The following is a 27,500-nucleotide window of genomic DNA, read 5'->3' as shown; positions in this document are numbered from 1 at the left end:
GATCTCCAAGGACCTGGGTATCTTCCTTTTCATCAAGGCTTCGAGCCGGAGAGTAGGAGGAAAACATGATACCGCGGCATAGTTTAGCTGACCCACTAGTTAAATGAGCCACATATATGGTAGACACGGCTTGAACATATACTTTGATTTTTATTCTTCATTGAGGTACTTAGGGGGGTCCGACTTATCGATGTGGCGGGGAATTTTTAAAACTTGAAGTCGTTTTGAATTTCCTTGCTCTGACATGCCCCCCTTCTATCTTTAAAGACGTGAAAAGATTTTGTAATTCCATGTCACGGATGACACTAAAAGTACGGAAGCATTTCTCCCATACTTAGAATTTTTTCACCTTAACTAGGACCATTTGGGGGTCCGACTTATCGACCATGCGGACATCCCAACACGGAATAATTCGCATTCGTTTTGGAGTGTAACTCAGGGTCCGACTTATCGACCTCTCGGAATATTATTAATACTAACCACAAAACATATCCCTAGCTTTCCTATGACGCGGAAGGGGCATTCAGGTCCGTGTCTTCGATCATACGGATATATGCAGATTATACCATACTATGAATTTTCACACCATGACTGAGTGTTCCAAGGAGTCCGACTTGTCAATCATACGGATTTCCTGAAATATTTCACCTCATACATACGACGGTTTAGAGCAAAGATAATGCGGCATGACATTCGCCGTATGCATAAGTCGGACAGCTGAATATGTAACTTTTCATACTTAAAATAATTTTCGTTCTTGAAGGTGCAGTTTAGGGTCCGACTTGTCGACTTCCCGGACGCATTCAAATGTTGAAAAACTTAGAACAAATTTCCACATTCTCACTCTCCTTGGGGGTCCGACTTATCGACCCGACGGTTGCCTGAGAGGTGGTTAACTGGATACTTGGAGAAATTTGATGTTCCCCTCACATTGGGGATCCGACTTTTCGATCTCCCGGCTACAGTTAAGAACTGACACTTAAAAGGTTTTTCAATATTTCCCTTCCATTGAGGGTCCGACTTGTAGACCTTACGGAAAGTGTTGAACATTTTAGAAAAATTCCCAACGATTCCTCATGGGGAGTCCGACTTATCTTATTCCCGGCTCTCGTTTGGAATTCTCCTTTCCATTTAATTTAAGTCCCTAAGGCATTTATTGCTGTTATAAATAGGGTGGTTGGAACAGTTCCCTCTCACTTAATCCTCATTACCTCCTTCAAATTTTTACATTGCTGGAAAGAGAAAGTAGAGAGAGACGCTCTGTCAATTTTCATCCTTCCTTCATACTTCTAACAAATTCTCGAAGATCTTCAAGATATCTGACAGATCTTCATCAAGTTTCTGACAAATCTCCAACTTTCTTCAAAGGTATTCAAACTTTTTCCCAGATCTTCGAATTTCTTCAAGTTAATCTTCAAACTGTTCTTAAATTTCAACGACTTATTCTTGAATTTCTTCAAATTATTCTTGAATGTTAGCCTAGGACTTTGAATTCGTTTTATGAAGTTAGTCTTTATTCTTTACAAGTTTCGCCTACTACTTTATGACTCTTGTTAACATGGATGTCGCGGCTACTCAAGAGACCATAGCTAACTCAGACATTAACCCTACTAACTTGCCGGAAACTCCTTTGATAGTACGTAGACGTCTTAATAAAAAGGGGTTATTAATGAATGATTCGGACGAAAGTAGTTCGGTGAGAATTACCCCACATTACGAACCAGTAAAGGCCGGGGAAGAGTCATCCGTGTCCCCTGTATACCCCCTAGAGATAATGAAAACTGCTCCTTGGGAAGTGAGCATTGCTTTCTTCCGTAATTACTTGCCGCGAATAAATCCTGACCTGGAAGGGTTGTTGTATGTAGATATGGAAAACATCGAAGGATCCTCCGAGTCCTCCGGAAGGGAAAGCGCGGCGCCAGTCCCTCCTCCATTCTATATTCCAGACGGCGGCCCCCTAAACTACTTCATTGATTTACAGACCAAGAGAGATTTGGATAATCAACGGGAAGTCATCTCCCGGAAATGGGGTTTGCCGGAGAACATTAATATTATTACACCGGGGAATTACGACACCGTTAGGTTTCCCCCCCTTATTGTATAGCTGCTTACCTTCCTTCTTTCCAACTAGGACTTAGATTCCCTCTTCACCCATTTTTAGAGAGGTGTTAGAGCTGTTAAACGTTTCGGTGCCCGAGCTATATCCTAACGCTTGGGGGTGTATGGTGGCCTTTTTTATTTTATGCAAAGTTTTGGCCGTGCCACCAACACTGACTGCCTTTAGATACATTTTTAGAGCCCGCCTATGTAATTCACAATCATACGGCTGCGGCTGGATTACTTTTACGCATCGTCGTGGGCTGAAGATAGTCCAAGACCTCCCCGATAACCAGAAGGGGTATAGGACGAAATTTGCGTATTTGTATAACTCAGGGGGATGGAATATCAAGACCTCCTTCGACATTAAACCCAACCTTTCGGGTTTCAATAACGGAATCCCGCAATGTTCTTTTGATGACGCGGTGATTATTGAGTATGCAAAGATGGACGTTCAACTGGGGAGGAAACCCATGAACGTCCAGCTAAATTGGATTCCGGGTCGTTCCGAGTTGGAGAATGAGAACCTCCTCTCGGCATTCGGCATCAGCCTGGCTGTTGATCGGAGTAAGATTGATTGACTTCTCCCTCCCTATCTTACCGGATTTAGTTTGTTTCTTACTCTTTGTTTTTCAGGGATAGCCAAGCAAAACTTAAGGGCGAAAAATCCAGAGCTGATGAAGAAATTCAGCGTTATGCGATTCGCCCAAGGGGCCGCCCAGAGAGCCGCGGAAAAGCCGTTGCCAACTCCCCCTAAGGTAAGGACTTGATATTTTTCTTTTATTTTTTAAACTGATTTGCTTATCGACCTCTCCTTTTTGGTAGGACTCGAAGACTGTGGAGAAGGGCCTGGATGACGTGCCCTCGGAACAGGAGGCTCTCCGTCTTCTCGAGGAGAGGAGACAAGTTCACATCCCCGATGAATCTAAGAGGGTGATTCCTCCGCAGACGAGGGGGGTGACAAAAAAGAGTGGGAAGAAGAAGAGGAAAAGAGATTCTTCTTCCCACTAGGGGAGCTCGACCAAGAGGACCTCTGCGGGCACCATCCACACAGCCGTGCCCCTTCAAATGAGGTCGGCTGAAGAGGAAGCGTCGCCCCCCTTGGACGCTCCACTGCCAGTCTCGAGCAAGGGGAAGGAGAAGGTGGGGGAGTCTTTCGCGGCTCCCTCGTCGCAATTTGCGGAAGTTTATCGTCGTCGAGAAGTTTCCCCTTTCCGACACGAGACGCCCTTTCCGGAGTTGGGGCACAAGGGCCTGATCGTTCGCTTTAACAAGGCGACGTCCAACCTAGTCAGCAAGGTGGACGTCGACCTACTAGAGTCCTTGCCCCCACGTGATAGGGTGCATCAGGCGCAAGCTTCGGCGGCAGAGGTAATTACTTTATGCTTAGTGATGCTTACTTCATGTTTCCAGAGACTTTAATAGCCGTTCCTTTGCAAGCGTTCATACGGTTGGCTTTTGAGCTCGACACCAACCGTCAAAGTGCCGCGGACCAGGAGACCGTGGCCGCCCTTACCTCCCGCTGCGAAGAGCTGAACGAAGAATTATCAAAGTTGCGGGAGGACCTGCCGAGCTTAAAGGAGAAACTGACCAAGTGTTCTGAGCTGAAAGAACGCTTGGTCAGGACCGAACAATGGCGGGAAAGGGCGAGGAAGCAGCTGGACCAGACCGTCGAAAACTTAGATGCTGCTTCCAACAGGTCTGCGACCCTTGGCCATGAAGTCGGCTTGCTGATGGATACCCACGCCAAGCTCGTTCATCAGAACCAGCAACTTATGAAGCAAGTGTCGGCTGATTCCGCCCACTTCAAGATGATTCTATCCGCGGCCAAGGTGTACAAACTGTGCCTAACGAGGAAGGCCCGGATAGCTCGAGACTGGCTACTTTCGGATGAGCCGGAAGCGTCGAAGTTTCTGGAGATCTGACGGCGGAGATGATGAACGCTGGTTCCCTGATTAGCGACGAAAAGTATCGCTTGGCCGCCGTAGAGTTGGGCATGGATTTTACTTCCCTTCAGCAAACTGCTAATCAGAAGGGGGGTGAAGCCTTGTCCAACCTTGCTTCCGTCTTGGAAGGTGAGTCGGCGGTACTGGTCGACGCTGTTTGGGACGCGGAGGAGAAAAGGGCCTGGTCCGAAAGGATGAATGCTGAGGCTGAGAAGGAGGCTTTATGCCTCGACTTAGATTAGTTGGCTCTTTCTTCTCCTCCGGCGTCAGATGTCCCGGAAAACTTGACGCTCTCCAGCCTGGAGAGTTTGTGCCTTGATTTATCCAACCTTATCATTGATGAAGGTAGGAACCTCCAGGGCTTATCCCGGGAGCTGTCCGAGATCGGGGTGGAGCCGTTCAATGTAGAAGATTATGTAAGCTTCACCCCCAGTCTTGAAAAGGGAAGGGTCGAGTCTCCTCTGCCGCCGGGTCAAGCTCCCGAGGAAGATGTGGACGCCTTTTTGGAAGATGTATAGTTTCGTTGTAATTTTGTAACTTGGTTTTTGCAAATATTCAACTCTTTTGTACTTTGAATATTTTGATGTATATATTTTTGAATATGGAAAGTTTATTCGTGATATCCATGCTTCTGTTTGTTAAGCCGTGGCTTCTCTCGTCTGAGCCCGCGGAATATTGCTGAATCGTTTTAGCCATTTGCCCTTGGAATAGCAGAGGGCACGATTTGCCGATGTCACGTGCAGGCGACATCAAGGAGATTTATACTTAGAATATTTTCAGCACTTAGACCCCATTCTAGGGGTCCGACTTGTCGATGTCCCGGTTGGGGGACATTTTATCAAATAACTTCGAATAATTTTGAAGTGAGACCCCAATCTGGGAGTCCGACTTGTCGACGTCCCGGTTGAGAAACATCTTAGTGGAAAACTTAGAATATTTTTGAACTCAGGGACCCCAAACTGGGGGTCCGACTTATCGATGTCCCGGTTGGGAAACATCTTTGTGAAAATCTTAGAATATTTTTGAACTCAGGGACCCCAAACTGGGGGTCCGACTTATCGATGTCCCGGTTGGGAAACATCTTTGTAAAAAACTTAGAATATTTTTGAACTCAGGGACCCCAAACTGGGGGTTCGACTTATTGATGTCCCGGTTGGGAAACATCTTTGTGAAAAACTTAGAATATTTTTGAACTTAGGGACCCCAAACTGGGGGTCCGACTTATCGATGTAACTGAATTTTATAAGATTTGCAATAGGATTTTGCCGAGTACTTGGGAACATAAGAGCCGGATAATCTGAAAATGAAACTTCTGTTATAAATGATTGATAAAAGAATACAAATGATGGATGACAGAAATGATTGAGTGACAACGCAACTGTTGCGAAATGAAGGTAGTCGCGTATTGATGCTGATAAGACTGAGTCACTGATTGCCCCTTGCAAATTTTATTAAATGAAGAATTTCTTTAAGTGGTCTCCATTCCATGGACGGGGTAGTTTTTTCCCTTTCATGTCTTCTAGTTCGAACGTTCCTGGTTTGATGACACGGGTGACTTTGAAAGGTCCGTCCCAGTTGGCCCCTAACTTTCCTTTTTCAACTGTTTTCCCAGTAGCTTCGACTTTACGGAGGACGAGATCATTGACCTGAATACGTCTTGTTTTCACACGGCGGTTGAAGCTACGAATCATCTTCTGCTTTTGGGCCATCGATCTTAGCAGTGCATTTCCTCTGGTCTCTGGAAGTAGGTCTAAGTTTGCTCTTTTTCCATCTTCGTTCTCGTCGTACGAGTAGTAGGTGACCCTTGTAGAGGGTACTCCTATTTCCACTGGAAGTACGGCTTCGGACCCGTACACTAAAGAGAACGGTGTGTACCCCGTGGCCTCTTTGACGGTGGTTCGACTGGCCCATAAGATTCCGGGTAGTTCTTCATCCCAATTGCCCTTAATCCCTTCTATCTTCTTTTTGATACCATTTAGTATCTCCTTGTTGGCGGACTCGACTTGACCGTTAGTTTGCGGCCTGGACACAGAACTAAATCTGATTTGGATGTGGAATTTGTCGCAATGCTCGATGGTGTTCTTGCTGACAAATTGCCTTCCATTATCCGTTATGATCACCCGCGGTATGCCGTATCTTGTGATGATGTTCCGCCATAAGAATTGATAGACTTGCTTGTCTGTGATCGAACTAAGAGCCTCTGCTTCTACGTACTTGGTGAAGTAATCAATAGCCACAATGATGAACTTGCGCTGCCCCTTTGCTGGTGGAAAGGGGCCAAGGAGATCCATACCCCACTTTGGCTTGCAAGACGGTCAAGTAATTAGAGGGCTTCCTCCCTATCTTTGAGTGATACTGACATTCAGAACACCGTAGGATCAATTCTTCCGCGTCTTTCCGGAGTGAAGGCCAATAATATCCACTCCTAAGGACTTTGCTAATGACAGTTCGCACTCCCTGGTGTATTCCGCATCCACCTTCGTGTATTTCGCGTAGGATATAATTTCCTTCTTCAGGAGCAACACATTTCAGAAGGGGATGTGTGTATGACATTTTATAGAGCGTTCCTTCGTGAAGTTCGAACCATTTGGCCTTCTTCTGGAGCATTTTGGCCTGATTCTCGTCCTGGGGGAGCGTTTGATCTTGCAAGTACTTAACGTATGGCCCCATCCATGTTTCAGATCTGTCGATGGTATTGATCATGAAGTTGATGCTGGGGTTAGGGAGCACTTCCTAAATTATATCACGAGCCGCGGAAGTATCTGCGGAGCTAGCAAGTTTTGTTAGGGAATCGGCTTGGGCATTTTGGGATCGTGGAATGTGCTCCAACGTGAACTTATCAAACTTTGGAACAAAGTCCTTCACTTGCTGCAGATACATTTTCATGCTATCATCTTTAGCCTCGAATTCCCCGTTTACTTGCCCCACTATTAATTGGGAGTCAGAGAATGCGGCTAATTCTTTAGCCCCAGCCTCATAGCAGATTTTCAGCCCCATCAGTAACGCTTCGTATTCGGCCTCATTGTTGGATGCCGCGAACTCGAATCTGACCGCCCTTTCCATACGGACCCCGGCGGAAGACACAATGAGGAGCCCGGCCCCACTCGCCGATTGTGTTGAAGACCCGTCTACGTACAATTTCCATTCTTGATTGAGTTCAGCAGGAGGGGGGGAAGTGCTTTCAGCAATAAAGTCAGCCAAAGCTTGTGCTTTAATTGCTGTTCGAGGTTCGTACTCGATGCCGAAATCTGCTAGCTGGTTTGCCCAATCTGTGACGCGGCTTGACTTGTTTTTCCCTTCCAGAATCTTTTTTAAAGGTTGATTAGTCCGGACAATGATCGGGTTGGACTGAAAGTATGGCTTCAATTTCTTGCTGGCCATTACTATCGCAAATATGACCTTTTCCACTTCGCAATAGTTCCCTTCCGAGCCACGGAATGCATGACTCACATAGTATATTGGGAGCTGCTTTTTTTCCCTTTCCGCCACAAGTACTCCGGATAACGAGTATTCGGAGACAGAGACATATAAGACTAGCTTTTCCCCGTTGATGGGCGAAACTAGTTTTGGCAAGGCCGATAGGTGCTCCTTAAGCTGGCGGAAAGACTCTTCTGCTTCCGCGGTTCATTCGAATTTCTGTTGCTTTATCGTTTTGAAGAAAGGCAAGCATTTGTCCGCGGACTTTGAAAGGAATCTTCCTAGAGCAGCTATACACCCCGTGAGCTTTTGTACTTCTTTTACGGAGGTGGGGGATCTCATGTTTTGAATGGCATGAATCTTATCTGGATTTGCCTCGATGCCCCGCTCGTCTACCAAGAAGCCGAGACATTTTCCTCCGGTGACCCCGAACACGCACTTGTCCGGATTGAGCTTCATCTGGTGTTTACGGAGGGTATTGAACGTTTCACGCAAGTCCGCAGCGTGCTGAGTTGCGTGCTTGCTTTTTGTTATCATGTCATCCACGTATACCTCTAAATTCCGTCCAATCTGAGATTGGAAAACCTTGTTTACCATCCTCTGATAGGTGGCTCCAGCATTTTTTAACCCGAAGGGCATGACTTTGTAGCAGTAGACACCCATGCTAGTAATGAAGGCCGTGTGTGTTTGGTCCTCCGGCGTCAATTGAATCTGATGATATCCGGCATTGGCATCCATGAAACTTAGTAGCGCATGGCCTGCTGTGGAGTCCACCAGGCGATCTATTTTTGGGAGTGGATAGTCGTCCTTGGGGCATGCCTTATTCAAATCCGTGAAATCGACGCACATCCTCCATTTGCCATTCGGTTTCTTCACGAGGACGACATTGGATAGCCAATCAGAGTATTTGCATTCTCTAATAAATCCGGCTCTCAACAATTTTTCAACTTCTTCTTTGGCGGCCTCGGTCCGCTCTTTTCCTTGATGCCGCAGCTTTTGCTTCACTGGTTTGTGGCCTGGTCTTATGTCAAGTTTATGACACATGACGCTAGTAGGGATGCCAGGCATTTCTTCCGTGCTGAAGGCGAAGACGTCGCGGAACTCAGCAATGGTGGCCACGATTTCTTGTTTAATCGTACCAGGAAGATCTTTCCCTATCTTGACTTGCTTCCTCTCGAACATGTCTACTTCCTCGTATAATTCTATGGGGCGAGGCCTTTCATGTGTGCTTGGGTTTTCCATATACACGCTCATGACAGCGGTAGCGTCTTGATCTTCCCTTTCCCTCTTGGCGGGTGTCGCGGAATGTCCGCGCTTCAGAGTGTTTATGAGGCATTGGCGGGCCGTTACTTGATCTCCCTTGAGGATGCCTATTTGCCCATCATCCCGCTCGAATTGCAGCAAGAGTTGATGAGGGAAGATTGCAGCTTTGATTTTGTTAATGAGGGGAAGTCCCATGATGGCGTTGTAGGGGAAAGTGAGATCCACTACCGTGAAACGTATGGGCATGGACCTACTTTCATTTCTTTCTCCTACGCGCACGGGGAGAATGATCGTTCCTAGCGGAATGACCTGACTTCCCCCAAACCCGATCAGCGGCTTATCTAGGGGCTGCAAGTGCTTTTCCTCAAACTTCATTTTTCTTAAGCACTCCATTGTAATGAGATCAGCCGTGCTTCCTGTATCAACGAGTACCCTTTTGACTTTCATCTGTCCAATTTTGAGGGTGACCACCAGAGGGTCAGTATGGGGCTGTTGCAGTGTTTGCGAGGTCGTGGCATCGAATTTCATAACCGGTCCCCTGGATACTGTTAATGGAGGTCCCTTTAGCAGAGTGTGGACGATATCTTTCGCGGCGCGAACGGTAGGATATTCCTCAGTATATCCTCCAAAAATCATGTTGATGGTCCCTTGCGTGTGGGAATTTTCATGCCTCGCTTCTTCCCTTTTGGGTGATCCGCGTCTTTGATTCCACGGCCTTCGGTTCGCTTCTCTTCCCGCCTCATAGTCCCTCCTGTTGAGGAACCTGGAAAGCTTTCCTTCATCGGCCAGTTGATGCAGGATACGTTTGAGTTCGCGACATTGGGCCAAGGTATGGCCGTGCTCCTTGTGGTAGTCACACCACAGATTGTAATTGCGCCTGTCGGAAGGAGTGGTAGTGGGAGGTAGAGTTGGCAATTTGTCTCGAACGGCAAAGAAAATATCCCTTCTGTTTCGATTAAACATCGGGTCGTTTCCCCCGTCTAACAAATTGCGCGTTATGGATTCCCCTTCCGTGGTATAAATGTGATGGGATCGTGGGGGTCCCATGTCAGAAGGGGGCGCGGGACGACGCGGCATGTAATTTCTTTCCCTCCTCGACTGGGGCTCTTCTCTGTTCCTCAAAGATTGATGGGGGGTTGCGACGTCTTTCTTGTCAGACTTCCGCCTCTTGGGGTCATGTGCCTGACATATCTCGGAGGCCGTGACATAACTTTGACACTGCTTCATGGCCTCCGCATATGTCTTCACCTGGCTCTCCACCAACTGGAACTTGAGCCTTTGAGCCTTCATTCCATTGATAAGGGCGTTTAAGGCGACTAATTCCTCTAAATCTGTCACCTCTAGCACCGCCTCATGGAACTTCTTAAGATAGGAGGATATGGACTCTCCTTCCAATTGAGTGATACTAAGTAGGTGGAAGTTTGATTTCTCCTGCTTTCTTGAGGCTATAAAGTGGCCCAGAAACTTGCCTTCTAGTTGGGCAAAATTGTAGATACTTCCTCTTGGAAGGGAGGTGTACCATGTCAAGGTTGCTCCCGTAAGAGTAGTTGGGAAGAATTTACACCATAAGGAAGGGTTGGTAGTGTGCAGCACCATCAAATTCTTGTACGCCATCAAGTGTTACTCGGGGCACGACGTGCCGTCAAATGCTGCCATATTTGGGATTTTTATTTTCCCCGGGTTGGGAATGTTTAGTATCTCAGGAGCCATTGGAGAGATTATCGGCGTAGGATCTCCAGGGAGGATATTGACCTCGACTTCGTTCCGCGGCATGGTTACAGGACTCGCTCGATGGCTAGATCCTACCAGCTGCGCCTTCTTCCTCTCTTGCCTCCGTCGATCCACCAGCGACTGGACGCTTTCGGATGCCCTATGCTTTTTGCTTTCCAGGAAGGTTCGGGCATCTCGAGAGGTGGTTTTGGACACTTTGTCCTGTGGATCACTCCTGCTAACATCCGTGTGGGTTCCCGATCTTTCCCTCCTTTTCTTATTACGCCTGCTGGAGTGGGAAGTCCTCGAATTCCCATCTTGAGATTCGTGGGACTTTGGTACCTCCTGGTGGGGTTCGATCCGTTCCTGCAAGTTTTTAATTTGGTCTGCCATATCTTCTAACACTCGTTGTTGAGTGGGAGTATTACTTATGACGGCGCGTAGCTGTTCAGTAAAAGCGGCAGTAAGGTTGCGTGCTAGCATGTCCAGATCACGGCGAGTCACGGCTTGATTGTTAGCGTGACCCGCGGAAGTGTCTGTATCTGTGCTATGCACGGTTGCGGTTTGTGTGGGATTCTTCTTAGGAGCCATGACTTTTTGTTTAGTCCCCACAGACGGCGCCAAACTGTTTCGGTTGGGAAACGAGGAAGTGCAAAAGACACTTAAAATACCTGGAGATAGGTGGAAGTGTGATCAAGAGGAGCGACTCGTGGGAGGAAGCGACTTGAATTCCTGCGAAACAACACGTTAGCCTTGTCCGGGGGTGATCTCCCGGAAAACCCCTCCGACGCTCAAGTTAGAACGTGGATGTGAGAATATGGAATTAGTGATTACAGAATGAATACCAAAAGATGGAGTGGGTGATGTTATTGGAATGTTGGTAGGCTAATGAAGTGGGGTATGAGCGAGGATGCTTAAGAGAATTATTTTTCAGATGCCCCCTTTTCTTCTTGGTGGCTGCCCCTATTTATAATGAAGGAAAGGAAGTTATTGTTGAGGAGGAGTTGAAGATCATGGGAGACATGGGTAGTTAGTTCCCATGGAAGAAGGATTACCATGCAATTAAGGGGAAGTGGGAAGTTACCAAGCAAGAGGAACCATGCATTGTGGGAGAGTGGGGAAGTGAGTCAACTTGATGGTCATTCCCTTAAAGGAAGTTAGGGTTTTTAGAAATAACTGGCCCATGAGCCATTCAAGGAAAATGGGGAATCCAGAGAAAGGCCCGTCTGATCCAAAGTCAATGTCAATGCGAAAAGGTCAAGGGGCAATAAGGTAATATGACGTAAATAATTTAAATAAATAAATTAAATAAATGATACCATGACATATATATATATATATATATATATATATATATATATATATATATATATATATATATATATATATATATATATATATATATATATATATATATATATATATATATATATATATATATATATTGGTAGAATCATTATATTTATAATTATAGTCATGTTAATTATAATTCATTATATAATATATATGGAAAAACAATGGAAATTTCATTCAAAAAGTCAGCTCAACAATGGGTCGCTCTTACTATCAGCGGCCGAGTGCTGAGCTGAATTTCTTTGACTCAACTTAGTAATTGGTCGCTGTTTGTAAGTGAAAACAAATACCAAACCTCAGCATTAGGCTAAAAGTGCTTATTTTAGGAAATGAGTTTCCCCAATGGTTATTTTGAGATTTTTTTTATATTATTTTTGCTTATTTACTTAAAATTTTCTCTAGTATTAGCTAAAAATTTTAACATTCTTCACCAATGATATTTCTACTCAAGGACTACATATGTTGGCTTAATACTTTCTTTTTTTAAAATTACTTGCAACATTTTATTTTATTCACGTAGTTTAATGTACTAATTCCATCTTTGATTTCTCTAGTTTTATAAGTATATAATAAAAGTAAATAATTATTAGAAAAAAATATGAGATTAGAATCAAAAGTATTAATTGAATGATTAAAACGAATATTATTATAAAAAGACAATGATATTGATAAGCGATTAAATAATGTGGGTCCTAAAAGTATTGGTTTCATTAAGATAATACAAGATATCGAGCTGCATTAGAATGTGCTCATATATGACTATGTATAATAAAAATTCTTTCCAAACCCTATGTGACATTAATCTGTTTCTCTTTCCCCTTTTTAAACCATTTTTAATTACTATGTTGAAGAAAGGAGAGAGTTAGACCATAATCTAATCTATGATTGTGGTCAAATGTTACTTTAATTTATTAAATAAACAATAAAATAAAGTTATAAATTTGTAGTAGAAAAACAAATTACATATAATAACTAAGTACTTTGCTTATGTACACCGCGGAGAACTCCAAGATACCGATCTTCAAACGCGAACAAAGTAACAAGAAGATTTTGTATTGAACTTGATATTAATTCTAGGCGAGATGCTCTATCCTAAAACATCATTTTCTCCCTACTACGATGCTTGGGAATATAAACCAGAAATATGTTCTGAGATACAAAGAATTACACTAAATTCCTAGCACAAGTAATTTAGGACGACGTAAGAGAAATTTAAATGGAAGAAGAAACGAAAAATTACAATCGAAGATTGCAAGTTCTCTATGTAAAGTTCTAGAGAAGAAAAGAAATTCAGAAATTGCATGCAGTGTATAACCACACAAGCCTTCTATATTTATAGAAGAGCTTATACTATTTCATGAAGTAACATGTTACTCCATGAAACACAGCATCGATTCACGAACCAATGTCGTCTTTCAATCAATCTGTCCCAATATCTCTAGTTAATATAACCATATTAACCGTAGGTAGTTATATTATAACTAACAAAACCGAATAAAACGAAATTCGCAAAAATCAGCGCGGAAGTCGCGGGTTGCGACTTGAGCAATTTCCAAAACATAAATTTTGTCTTGAAATCTCGCGATCCGCAAAAATACTTTTGCTCAAAACAACAATTTTGCAATATTGGAATATTTTTCAATTAATTTATTTATTTAAACTAAATATTTTAATTAATCATTATTTTCAATGACCATTATACGCTTTAAATGACAATAATAACCTTATGTGTAGAAAGTACAACTTGCTCCACTTAAAATAAAACCCAATCCTCTTAAAACATTATTTTATTTGTTAATATTTTTTTTATATTTTTTTGCTTTCATCAAATTTAATGCAACACATTATCAATTATATTGTAAACAAAATTAATCCTTTAAAATGATCCTATAAAGGCTTAATTTTATTAGTTAGACACTAAAAGAAATCATCAACTATATCATCACTTAAAATTGATCATATACTAACCTATAATAATAAAAACGTATAAATGTTTTGCAATAATCAAATAAATAACTCATAATAACAACTTTAAAAAGCTCATATTAATCCTTAAAAAATTATCATATACATACATAATTTAATCAATTAGGCTTCAAAAGTGATGACCAATAATCATCTCCCTTTATAGGCATGGTTTATTCTTTTTCTTTGATTCTTTATTTTTTTATTATTTTGCTTTCTAATTTTCGTGGTTTTCATTAACAATAGGTATAGTTTCTAACAAACTAATTAAAATTGCAACTATATACAAAAACCTTATATTCAACACCATGAATACAAAAACACAAAAAATTCAACAACTTATAATAAAGATCTACTTCCACAAAATATAACCAATAAAAAATTTATAAAGTGAACATTATTGTAATTACTAAATAAACCAAAAAGGTAAATGAGAGAGTGAAAGAATAATAAAAAAACAATTAATAAAATTTGTCTTTAGACGATTTTTGATTTTTTATTCAATATTATAATTATAATATAATTGGACCATTCTATATAAATGAAAGTCTATGACGATGTTAACTAAAACAAGCCGTGTCATTATTTAAAAAAACAAAACCGTGTCAAAGAAGATTTTGTAAATTAAAAGATGATCTTAATTTTGAGAGACTCACAGTGAGACGATCTCTAAACAAAAAGTTTATATGTTATGACTTTTTATTATTGGGTTATTTAATCCAAGTATGAAGCACGTCTTACGGTGAGGAAAATTTGAACAAAATAAGCAAAAATATGTAAAAAAATTCATAAACTAGGCATGGGGAAAACTTAATTCCCAAAATAAACACGAAATTTCTAAAGCTATAGTTTGGGTCTTTTCGCTGTCACTAACAATAAACAAAGGAGAATTGATCAATAAAAATCAAACACTTTGTTCGCTGTTAGCCTGTTACTAACAACGAACAAAGGAAGCCTTGGTCAAACAGGGTGAAACCTTTGTTCGCTGTTAGTAACAACGAAAAATTGTCTGACCTTGTTTCACCTTGGGGGGAATGAATGAAAATGATTCTGAAACAATTTATAAAATACATCAGTTCGCTGTTAGCAACAATGAACAAAGATGCTGATCAATAAAAATCAACATCTTTGTTTAAAGTGAGAAAAAAGATGTTTGACTTTTTTTGACCAGCATATTTGTTCGTTGTTATTAACAGTAAACAAAGTCTTTGACTTTTATTGACCTTGTGCGTTTGTTTGCTGTTAGTAATAGCGGAGAAAATCAAACCATAGGTCTAAATAAATCGTGCTTATTTTAGAAAATATGTTTACACCATGCCTATTTTAAGAAATTTATATTAAATTACTTATTTTGTTCAAATTTTCTCAGGGCGAAACTATGTCATATTAAAATTTAGTGTAATTTTAATTTTTGGAAAAAGAAGTGGGCCACTAGAAATCCACAAAATTATGCCAACACCACAAAATTGATCTTGGAACCATCCCAGCAAATCATCTCCAATGTTACACAATGTTAACTTATATTCGATTATGCAAATATGAAATATCATTACAGGAGGATTGAGAAAGAAAAATAATTCCCAAAAATGGCTGTTTCACTTTGTAATCAATCCTATAATCACCTTCTTTTCTTCCATAATTCAACCAAATTTTCTTCCTCAAAATCATTGTTATTCAATAAATATTCATATACCCACCTCGGAAACCATCTCAATTGCAAAACCCATGTCTCCAAAATGCCCCTCACAGTTGCATTTGCTCTCACACAATCAGACTCTTCAGAACCCCCTAAGTCCTTCAATCCTGACCCCCAAATTCTTCTTCAAGAATTGGCTGTTAGTTTTTACATTTTATCATGTTTTTCTCCAATTAATGTTTTCATCGATTTCATAAATAAATTTTTACTATTGTTTGGTGATTTGCAGGATAGTTTGATTTTGCCATCAGATTACTTTGCCAAGCTTCCTAATGATCTTCGTCTTGATGTAAGGGACAAATTCTCTATCATGATGTTTAAATGTTGTAAATTTTGAAGTTAGCAACGTGGGAAAATCTTTTTTTCATTTGTTTCATAATTTAGGGTTTTGGTTAAATATGTAAAAATGTTTGTTGCAGTTAAATGATGCTGCTTTTGACCTTTCAAATGGACCTGTTCTTGATGAGGTTAGTTTGGTTGAATATAGTTAGTCATACATTTTTATTTGACTTTGTAGGTTGAGTAGTATCTTCAATTTGCTATTAATTCAAAATGGTTGTTTTTAGTTGCTACTCAATGGCCATCTTAAAGGCTTAGTTTGGTGGAAATCATATAGTTGGACTTTGACATGAGTAAAGCATTTTTGTATGGTTCAGGGTAGGCTAGAGAAACCTTGTAGGCAAGTTGGGAGATAGAATTGATCCTTCCCATGGGGGGTGAGAATTGAACCTCTTATCACAAGCTGAAAGGGAAAATTCTCAACCACTAGGCTAACCTATGATTCTCAACATGAGTAAAGTCTCACTTATAATGAATGAGTTGCTTCTCAAAATGAAAGTATCCATTTTGAACATTGCATTGCTCATTGTTAAAAGGTATTTAAAGTTTGAAAACATGTGGGTACAAGTAGTTGAATGGGTAAAATGTTTTATACTCCATGTTTTGTGTAGGCAAAGACTTATCCGTTCTTAATTTGAAGATGAAAGGGTGGAGTAGAGCTTTTATGGATTATTGACTAATGGAAGCTCTAAGTTTAATTTGCTAATTTTGGATGATGAGGAAAGCATAGCTTCAACTTATGGCTGGTGTAAATTATGAGTTGTTCTCAGTGAAATAGATGGATTTCTTTTGGAGACTAACATAAGGAAAATACTGGATAAAAGAAGGGGATCTAACAAAAACTCTTGCTATTTGAAAACAATTGAAGGAATTTCAATGCAATTACGATTACTATCATGATGATAAAAGTGTTTTTTTGAGGGAAGTTTTTATGGGTTTCTATCAAGTGTTTTCATCATAAATAGAGGTGTGCAAAAGAGACCCAACTGGAATTCTGACCCCGCAATTAAACTTTGTAACCTGAGAATTAACCGAAAAGTAATTCAACAGGAGCTACTTCAATCGACATGAAGTTTAATTAAAACAAATGGTGACTTGAGAGGGTGGACATCTTAAACGATGGATAATCTTTAACCAACTTGAATGAAGTGGAATTCGATTTAAGTCGACATGGGACAAATGAGAAGGAAAACACAAATTATAGTTTGTGAAGAGGGCAGGCCTCCTTGCTAGCTTATTACTATCTCCCCAACCCCTAGACACTAAAATATATTACCAACTTTATAGAAGGCTAGATGATTGTGGACTAAATTTTACTAGTTTTTAAAACTTATAACATCATGCATACTGTGTAAGCATAGCAAACATATTGAACATAGAAAGGCAAGAACTGTTTATTTGCCTTAGTAAACAGCAAGTTTACATAGGAGATTGTTGTAATGGATATTGTAGAGTGTAGACTAAAACATCCAAGGAAACACCTTTGCCACTAGCATACATGTAAGAATAATCCAATTTTATTCCAAAAAAGTGGTTATCACATGTCGGACATAGGTATCACTATCGATTTGGTTTAACAAAATTAAACAATAAGAGTTCTGGACTTACATATGTTTGGTAGGAGGGATTAGAGGATAGAAATGGGATTAAAAATCCAAAAATGTAAATATCTTATGTTTGGTTGATGGGAATGAGATTAAAACTAAGTTTTAAAATGGGATAAAATCTTAGTCAATTCCCATCAAATTATTACCAAGGAGGGTGGTATTAGATGAGTGAGAGTTGTGTTAAAAATGTAAAAAAGACATTTATACCCTTGTGGCCTTGTAAATTAGAAAATATTACAAACCAAACAAGAGATATTACAATTCTCATATTATTTTTAAAAATGGTAAATTAGTAAATTTTTATTTTTTTCTAATCTCATTCCCACCTATCAAACAAAAGATTTTACAATTCTCAAATTATTCTTACTACATACCAAACAAGGAATTGGGTTATATTTTAACAATTCCCAGCAATTAATTTCCAATCTCAATCTCACCTTTTTATCCTCAAATTCTTATTCCCACATGCCAAATGCCCCGAAAATTCACAGAATAAACAACATATGTTAATTATGCATTAAGATATATATATATATATATATACATATATATAGATATATATACATATATATATATATATATATATATATATATATATATATATATATATATATATATATATATATATATATATATATATATATATATATATCTAAATTTTAGGCATGATTAATTGTATAATACTTTCATTTTCTTGGCAAGGCATACAATCCTACACAAATTCTCCCATTCAACTATACTTATAGTTATATCAAAACATCCATGATCAGACCTAATTTACTAACAATTTTCCGATTTATTATGGATTTATCATTCAAACAGCATGCTAGGGTTGGAACCGTAGTTTAGATTGAATACTCCATATCTCCACTGATAAACATATATAAACAATAGAATAACATGATTGAAATTAATACATTACTAATCTAAATGAAAATAATAAAATACTGCAGAAAACTATTAAAATAAATCGGACAACAATATTAAACGTTATTTTAATTAATGACAGACTAAAACAATGATGAAAGATTTAAACTTTAATGAATTGGAAGCATAAAAAACACTAAGACATGAAGAACAATAAAACTAGAGAGAAATAATAAACAACTAATAACTAACTTTAGTATAAAGCTAAATTAAATTTCGTATAATTTACAAGATTTCCATTATAATAATTAAAACTATTTCAAATAAATAAAATAATCAAAATATCGAATAGGAAAATCATGTAAATGTTGCACACATGGAAAAAACGCGTTCGCGTACGCATGTGCAGAAAAACGGTCGAGGTGTTACGAAAAACGATCTAATGGAATTATAACGTATCGCGACCGATGTAAGTAATTTTTTTGAAAAAAATTACATCAAGGGAGAATTGAGCTATAATTGCATTTTTGTTGTTTAACTATTGCTATGTAATGATATGCCCATAACCATCGTAATTGCCCTATTTATGGTACCTTTGGTGGATAATTATTCAATTTATTAAGTAATTACTTTGTTTAACGGTTAAACAAAAATTAATTAGTTTATATATTATATTAGTTAAAATATTAATTAATTATAAACATTAATTAATCCAAATATTTAATAGTAAAATAATAAATAATTAAATATTAAACTACAATAAAAACCAATATAATACATTGCACTTATAATACAAGATCAGACTCAGTTGCATCAATGGACTTACGCCACAATTTGAATAAACACGAAAGTTGACTGTGTGCATTTTTGTTGGACCAGTCCATTCATCACAGATTATTAAAACTCCAAGCGCATCCCATATATTAGCAAACGAGGCAATATATTGCTTCATCAATTTACATTCTTGGGGGAGATAAACCTCTACCAGCTCTTATACAGTTGCAGTGGAACTTCAGCTATAACATCATTAATGATTAAGTATATGCTGAATTGACTCGTGAGCATGGTTGGTTGGTGTCAATGAACTAATTTCCAAATGCTCTCTAAAGGTTTTGACTTTTTTTCAAGCCATGGCAGGTTAATTTTTTTGTTGCCTTTTGGATTTTTGAATATTCTGTAATATAACAGCGCATTAAAAATCACATCAAACTCATCATTACATCTGTTACGTAAAAGATAACGACTGCTATTCATTCCGTTACACCGTTATTGCCCACAATTGTGATTTTTCAATTGAAAATAATGAATAAGATAAAAGTAGATTATGTGAAAAGATTCGATAAAGTATGAACTGAATATATAGATTCTAAAAATACAAAACACAAGCAAACAAACAATGCGATTAAGTCGACTTGGAAAAATATTCAAAAGCCGAAAGGCAACAACAATATTGGCACGCCATAGCTTAACAAACAAAGGAAGAATCTTTTGAGAGCATTTGGAAGTTGGTTTATTGACACCAACTAATCATTCTCGTGTGTCAATTCAAAATACATTAACTCATTAATGAATACTATTCGTGAAGCTCCCCAATGTAAGACTCCAACTGATAGTAGAGGTTTATCTCCCCCAAGAATATAGATTGATGAAGCAATATATTGGCTCATTTGCTAACATATGGGATGAGTGTAGAGTTTTAATAATGTGTGATGGATGGATTGGTCCAACTAAAATGCACATAGTCAACTTTCCTATTTATTCAAATCGTGGCAGTGTATTTCATAAGCCCTTTGATGCAACTGATGTGAGATCAAGGATTGGAACTACTACTCATTTATAAAAAAGGAGGTGGCAATAATGATTAGTCTGAAGATAATGAGGGTTATCCATTCTCATCAAGACAGTCAAGTGTGCGTGACATTGGAGTTCAACAAAGGGATCATTTAAACGAACCAAAAAATGTTGATCACAACTTAAGTAAAACATTTGCAAGTCGTTGTTCAGGACCTGTAATTGAAAAACTTCCATAAGACAACGATGAGAATAACATGGATCAAATTAACCACATAAATCTTACTCCGAATTGTAATCAACTTACAATTTTGGGTTCAATTTTAGGCTAATCATTCCCATGATATTTCCAATCACACTCAAATCATCAACCAACATAGAAACATTTATGTTATGGTTCACTGTGATCATTTTTAGTTCATTACAATTACTCATCAAGTGAATTATCCAATTTTAACAATATGAATTTATATGGTTTTGTTCAATCATCTTACACTGTTGATAACATTGAAGAAAAAGAACATCATCGCCACTCAAACTGGTGGTGATCTTGTATTATAAGTGCAATGAATTATATTGGTTTGTATTATAATTTAATATTTTAATTATTTATTATTTTACTATTTAATATTTACATCAATTAATATTTATAATTAATTCATATTTCAACTAATATAATATTTAATTTAATTATTTTTTTAATAGTTTAACAAAGATATTACTTAATAAATTGAATACGTGTCTACTAAAGGTACCAAATATAAGACAATTATGATGGTTATGGGTAATGGAATATCAATGCATAACAATAATTGTTCAACAATAAAAACGCAATTATACGCTTAATTCTCCATTAATGTGATTTTTTTTTGAAACAACACACCACGTTGGCCACGGTCTATGTTATAACTCTGTTACAATCGTTTTCCACGACCGTTTCCGCAAACACAATCGTGTTTTTTTCCATGTCTCAGTTAAAGATACCATGAAAATTAACTAGACTCAACAAAATTTATGTTTGATGATTGAGAATTGATTGGTTTTTTAGTCTCCCAACTCCTTTCTATGATGATTGATCCAAAATAAATTTTCAATTGTCCTACTATGAATTAGAGAAAGATAGCAAGATTTATAGATATTTAAGATAGATTATTTGTCGAATTTCCACGTGCGCGGTTCTTGTACGCGAATCTGTATGCTCGACTACACGTCAAGCGCTTGTCTTTTTTTTTCTTTTTAACACAAATATTTCTCTTCAAATAAGAGCTTGAATACCATATGCTCGACGATTCCCAGGGTTGTTAGGGTCGTCGACCCCTCTACACTTTTTCGAAAATTTTTCTTGCTCATCTCTTTTTGTTCTTTTAAGTACACTCTTATCCCCATGTGCTTAGACTAGATCAATTATAAGACTTTATCTATGTGAATGAGATTAATGTCAACAATTTTTAGGGTGCCTCGTATGCAAAGGCTAGCACCTTCTCTAGACGCTTTGAAAAGCTTTTGTGCCTTTTAAAACCAAGTCTCTTCTACATTCTTATCTTAGGAGTATTTGATACTTCTATTTTCTAGATCTATTCTAGCTCTAATAGCTTTGTTATTTATAACTATCAAAACTTTTAAAAACATTTTATTTGCTTTTAATGTTAAAAGGAACTCTCAAAAAAATTATTATTACTCGAAAAATGTTATAATATGATATATTATAATTTATAAACTAATAAACAGGTATATAAATGAACACTAAAAGGATATGTATATGAACAATAACTTTTGGATAAGATCCCCAATCGGTGATGGATTATAATGCATGAACGATGAAATACTTTTGCTATTAATACCCTTTTCTGGATGAATAAAAAGATTGTCGATCAATTTTAAATCTGCTCAAAATATTCTAATAATTTTTTTTCTATTATAATACGTTATCAACACTTATTTGCTCCAAACACTCAAAAGGTAAATTCATATTTTTCTTATGAATTATCAGTACGATGGTATTAATACCATGTTAAATAATGTTACTTTATTAAATACTTTCTTATAGTTGAACTCAATAACCTACTATGTACTACAAATCCTACTTGGGGGGCTGCAAGTCATCCTTAACGTAACCATCAACAATGCACTACTCCTTCAGTTTTTGTTACGGACGGAAATTAACCGTCCACCATTGTCCCTAATCTCAACATATCACTAGAATGACCTACAAACTCGAAAATCTCCACATACTGAGAGTAGGGATGATGGTGAAGGTACAAGTAAGTGCAAACAAGGCAAATAATTTGCAAGCCACGCCACCTTCATGGAGGGTAAGGAATATGCAACTTTTTAATAAAAAACTTAGCAAGTCATGCCACCTTCATGCAAGGCAAGGACTATGCAAAAGATTCGACTACATGGACGATTCATAAGACGACAACAACCACTATTTAAGGTGGAGAAGGAATAAGAATAATTTTTTAAACCTGTTTCAAATGTTCAGTTTTTGTACATATTTTTGTTCACTTTTTCCATATAGTTACTTTTTGAAAATTCTAGATCTTTTGAGCTCGTGAATTTAGACTGTAAATTTACTCAAAATAGAGCTTTGTACTAAAAGATACGACATATTTAGTTTTTTGCTGCACTATTTATTTTTAGAATTCATTTCTTCAAATTTTTCTTCTTCTATGCACTAAACATATACAAATCTCTCGAGATTAATAAAATTATGAATGAATAAGAAAAAATTTATAAATAACAATTAATTTTTCATACAATTTGAAATAATAAATGATGTTTCAACTATTACTAAATAGGATTGAAAGAGAAGAAGAAAGAATTTCAAAAAGAAATGAAGAAATGGAAGAAAGAGAAAGAGATAGAGAAAAGAGTAAGAAATCAGAAAATTATGCTGCACCAATATTGAGAGGAAGACCTACATAATTTGTACTCTATTTTCTTCGTCTACGTTTTTATCGCACAAGTTTTTAATTGGCAAGGTTTTAATGAGGCAGAATTAGTAGGTTCAATGTCTAAATTGTACTTTTTTCTCTAGTATTTATGAATATCCATTCAAGAGGGAGTGTTATGATATGATATACTATAAACTAATGAAAGGATATATGAATGCACAGTAAAAAATATGTATATGAACAATGACTTTTGGATAGAATCCCCAATTGGTGATAGATTGTAGTGAATGAACATTTATGTACTTTTGCTATAAATACCCCTTTCTAGATGAATAATAAGATCATCGATCAATCTTGAATCTATACAAAATATTTTGTTTATTGTTATCTATTATAATAAAAAAATATTTGCGTTCTTTATTGCCGAGTCCTTGGATTTCAGACCCTTGTCAAACGAGTGCCCGTGCTTTCATGATTAGAACTCAACGTGTAGAAAATTTGGATTCCTTACCCAAGTCTCAGACTTGTACTTTATCTTCATATTTATTATTGTGTTCTGGTAAATTGATGACTGTGCCATCTTGTTTATCATGTCTCTTGTATGGACTTGGTTCACACTATTTTAGTTTGGACCAATCTTAAAAGGTATTAAAATAGTAAGTATTTTTACTTGACAAACACAATCAAGTACAATCATTGGGAAATATAGGTTGGTGCACACTAAAATAGTGTGGGCTAAGTCTAATACAAAACTGTTACGTCATTTTAACTTGTTTAGTCGGTTGCTGGGATAGTGCAGAAGAAATATAGTTTGATGTGATAAAGAACAGTAATGGATTCATCATTGTGCTATCTTATTAAGGACTGACCCGTTTGGTTAGTGGTACTAAATAGTGGTAATGGGAATGATTTATTAGTGTAAAATTTCATCAAAAGTTACATGTCATTCCCATGGTGTGATCACAAAAAAGTTATTTTGTTTATAAATTTTCATTACCACCTAATATCATCTCTCGCAATGGTAATACATTGGAATGAATTTTATGAAGAAAATGAGATAATTGAAGTTGGACTAGCATGACCATCAAGGTAGCCAAAAGATTTTTCAACCAAATTACACTAGTTTTTCATTCCCATAATGACCGTTTATTATCATCTCCCAAACGGGCTGTAATGAACTTATAATATCGTGATCTACTCTTAATTCTCTTAATTATTTGTTTAAAATTATCTGTAACAATTTGCATAGCTATTTTGATTTCTGATATAAAATATTCAGTGCGGCCAAGATCTAGGAGAGACATTGTTGAATTTGGCCCGTGCATGGGAATTAGCTGATACATCAACTTCTTCCTCTCTAGCGAAGAACCTTCCTTTCTTGGAGTCTTCTTTGACAGAGAGTGCTAAAGCAGGTATGATTTGAACTGACATTTTGATTGTTGACTAGTCAAATTTTTGCTTGTTATTCCTGAGGTCTCTTTTTTCAATTTTCGTAGCGTTTGGTAAGCGACTGCAGTCTGCTGGAAGAAGATTTCAATCAATGGGACAATATGGTCAAGGGGAGTTAGGAAGGGTATTGTATAACTTTTAGCTCTCTGTTTCTTTTTTGCCAAATCAAAATGAACGTTGTGGTGACACGCTTCTGTCATTATTCCACATGGAAAACAAATATTTTCAGTCTTTAATGTAATTAACGCTTAAATAATGCATTCTAAATAAGCAGTATTCTTGGCTACTTGCAACAAGTATAGATTGCTAAATCAATGATTTCTGCCGGGAAGCTTTTATCTGCAACTGCAGTGCCTACATCAACTGAGGAGCGACCTAAAGTTGAAACCCGGACTTTCAAGGTGATGTATCTTTCCACCCTCACGTAGGCGACTTCATTCTATCTTAATTAATAGTTTTCTTGCAAGATCACCTTGCGTTTTAAAATGATGTGTCGGGAACATAAGAAAAAGGCTTCTGTTTTTTGATTTATTTCTAACCCATATCTGTTAGCGGACACTGGACAGTGGACACCACTTGGGGATGCGGCTGATCTAAAATGTATATTCTTTTCTGTGTTCCTACGCAGTTTGGAGAACTCCAGGTCGCCGTGACACCTGAGAAGGCCAATATTGGTGCCGTTATTGCTGTTGTTTTCGGGTAAGTCCGTTTCCTCCTGAACGAAGCTGCTATTCTTCAGAATTTTAGCGGAAATAGTTCTGAAATGTCACGTTTTGTAATTCAGGATACTATCATGGCAAATAAGCCAAGGAATTCAAAGCATCCCAGAGAATTCATTGCAATATGCAAATGAAAATGCGCTGCTGCTGGCAAAGGTGCTCGAGAACAATTTAGCTTACAATCTGCATTACTGTTTTTTTTTTTCTTATTCAGCTTCTTATTTAACCTGTTTTCTGTATTTTTTTCCCAAATGCAGTCTTTGAGGGCATTTCTGCTTGTAATCTTCTATTCATCGACAGTGTTGTCTGGATTTTCTGCAATTGGTTTGGTGTTGCTTGCAAGACAACTGAAGTCAGAGAGTGAGAAATGATGTTTTGTTCATGAGTTTCGGTTATGGGTTGCTGCGGTCGCCATTCTGGTGGTTAGCTATCATTCTTCTTGCAGAAATTGGTAACCTACCTGTACAGTATACACGGATGTAAATGTAAGACCTATTAAAATGATTGGTGTAGTCGGTTATTAGTTGGTTAAGTTTGATTAAACAAGCTAAAAATTTATTTTTATTACATCCTTTTCTCTAGAAAAGATCTAAATTCTTTTTCTTTTTTCTGTGAAAATTTAAAAATTAGTTTTCATGAGTTAGAAAGAGCTAAATCTTAATGAAGAAAATGAGGGGATTAGGAGTTTCTAACAATCAATCTTAACCCCAAAATCAATGGCAAATCTTAATTGATGGGTGTAATCATATAATCAGAGTAATTAGAAATATGATGCAAGAAAGCACAAATTACAAAATCAACACTGAGATTTACTAATACACATACATTGGACGAGGAGTAAACTACAATAAAGCTAAAATTACAATCAACACGAAAACTCGAGTCAAGTTATGTTTAAGACCCAATATTAATCTGCCTTAAAGCCGAGTTGGGTTTTTAGGTCTGTCTAAAAAAAGCCGACTAGGCTTTTCTCTTCCATACCCAAAATCATCTTTTGTGTATGGAATGCCCCCAAATTTCTTCCTCTTGCTTGGTCCGTGAATTGTTATCTCTAGAGATAATAAAGTGAGAATGAAGGAGAATAGAAACCAAATTTGCACAATTTATAGAGAAGCGTTGTCGCACCTTTTCAGATTCTTTGACTACAATACAACACACGTTTGCTTCTATCTCTATTTATCTTTATACTATGTATTATCTTAACCTCACCAAGATCCTTCAATCGAACTCACTTGAGAAAAGCTTCTTCAAAATCTCCATCACCACATGCAACCAACAATTCATCTACAAATAATACGAGACAAATCAAGTACTCCACACAAGTACCCCTTATGTAAACACAATAATCATAAGAGATTTATGCAAAACCATGACATTATGAAGGAATAAAACCTTCTAAATCATTGGCTTGGTGATTGCTTCAAACCATAAAGAGACTTCACCAAGAGACACACATAGTCTTCCATACCATTATCTTGAAACCGTTAGGTTGCTTCATGTAAATCTCTTCGTCTAATTCTCCATAGAGTAATTTTATATTTACATGTAACTGCTTTAATTTCAAATTTTTCATTACTACTATATCTAGTAGGACACTAATTGAAGAGTTTTTCACCGCCGGAGAAAACACCCCATGGAAATAATACCTTCACTTTAAAAGTAGCAATTTGCAACTACTCGAGCTTTGTAGATGAGCTAACATTCTTTAATGATCCTTCCTTCTTCTTGAGGACCCATTTGCACCATGGAATCATATTGTATTTAGATGCATTAGACTAAGTCATGTTCCAGTCAAGAGATTATATCTCTTGCTTTATGGCTCCAACCCACTTGCTTTCCTCTATCGAAGCCACTGTTTCCTTATATGAGCTGAGATTCACGACGCCCTACACTTTACTTGCTATCGTGAAAGTATAGGCCACATAATTACATCCCTTAATGTACCTCTTAGTGCACTTTATTTGCCTCTTTGACCACTGCACATTTGATGATGATGATTCTATTGGTTGCTACATATCATTCTCAACCCTAAGAGCTTCTGTTGCTCTTGGAGACTCCACCTCCTCATACACATCTTGCCTTGAAACTATTATTTTTTATTTTTCTAATTTTCTCACACTACACCCTATATTCCTTAACAGTTAACACTCAACCAATACCCATCAAAAAAAAATTTGCACTAGGCTCAAGTATTTTTTCACTCATATGGATATAAGTCGGACAATCAAATATTTTCAAATTTAAATAATCATCAGATGAATTATATCATACCTCTTGAGGACACTTAAATTGAAGTGCGATGTGTGGACAATGGTTGGCCAAGTAATATGCCGTGGATAACGCCTCGACCCAAAATTTCTTTCCAAATTTTCGTTGGTGTAGCA

General features: G+C 37.7%; 1 protein-coding gene across 1 annotated transcript; it reads left to right on the top strand.

Annotated features, from left to right (window-relative positions):
• Positions 1 to 15,120: 15,120 nt before the first annotated feature.
• On the top strand, positions 15,121 to 26,195 carry LOC130797325 (uncharacterized). Its single transcript, XM_057659888.1, has 9 exons — positions 15,121 to 15,586; positions 15,677 to 15,736; positions 15,867 to 15,914; positions 24,228 to 24,360; positions 24,445 to 24,521; positions 24,700 to 24,798; positions 25,026 to 25,096; positions 25,182 to 25,272; positions 25,374 to 26,195. The coding sequence occupies exons 1-9, from the start codon at positions 15,338 to 15,340 to the stop codon at positions 25,485 to 25,487; spliced, it is 942 nt and encodes a 313-aa protein (XP_057515871.1). The 5' UTR covers positions 15,121 to 15,337; the 3' UTR covers positions 25,488 to 26,195.
• Positions 26,196 to 27,500: the final 1,305 nt, after the last annotated feature.

The sequence above is a fragment of the Amaranthus tricolor genome, chromosome 12 (assembly GCF_026212465.1).
Source record: "Amaranthus tricolor cultivar Red isolate AtriRed21 chromosome 12, ASM2621246v1, whole genome shotgun sequence".
NCBI classification, from domain to species: domain Eukaryota; kingdom Viridiplantae; phylum Streptophyta; class Magnoliopsida; order Caryophyllales; family Amaranthaceae; genus Amaranthus; species Amaranthus tricolor.
Note: the sequence above shows the minus strand (reverse complement) of the source record. Positions and strands in the feature narration are given on the sequence as shown.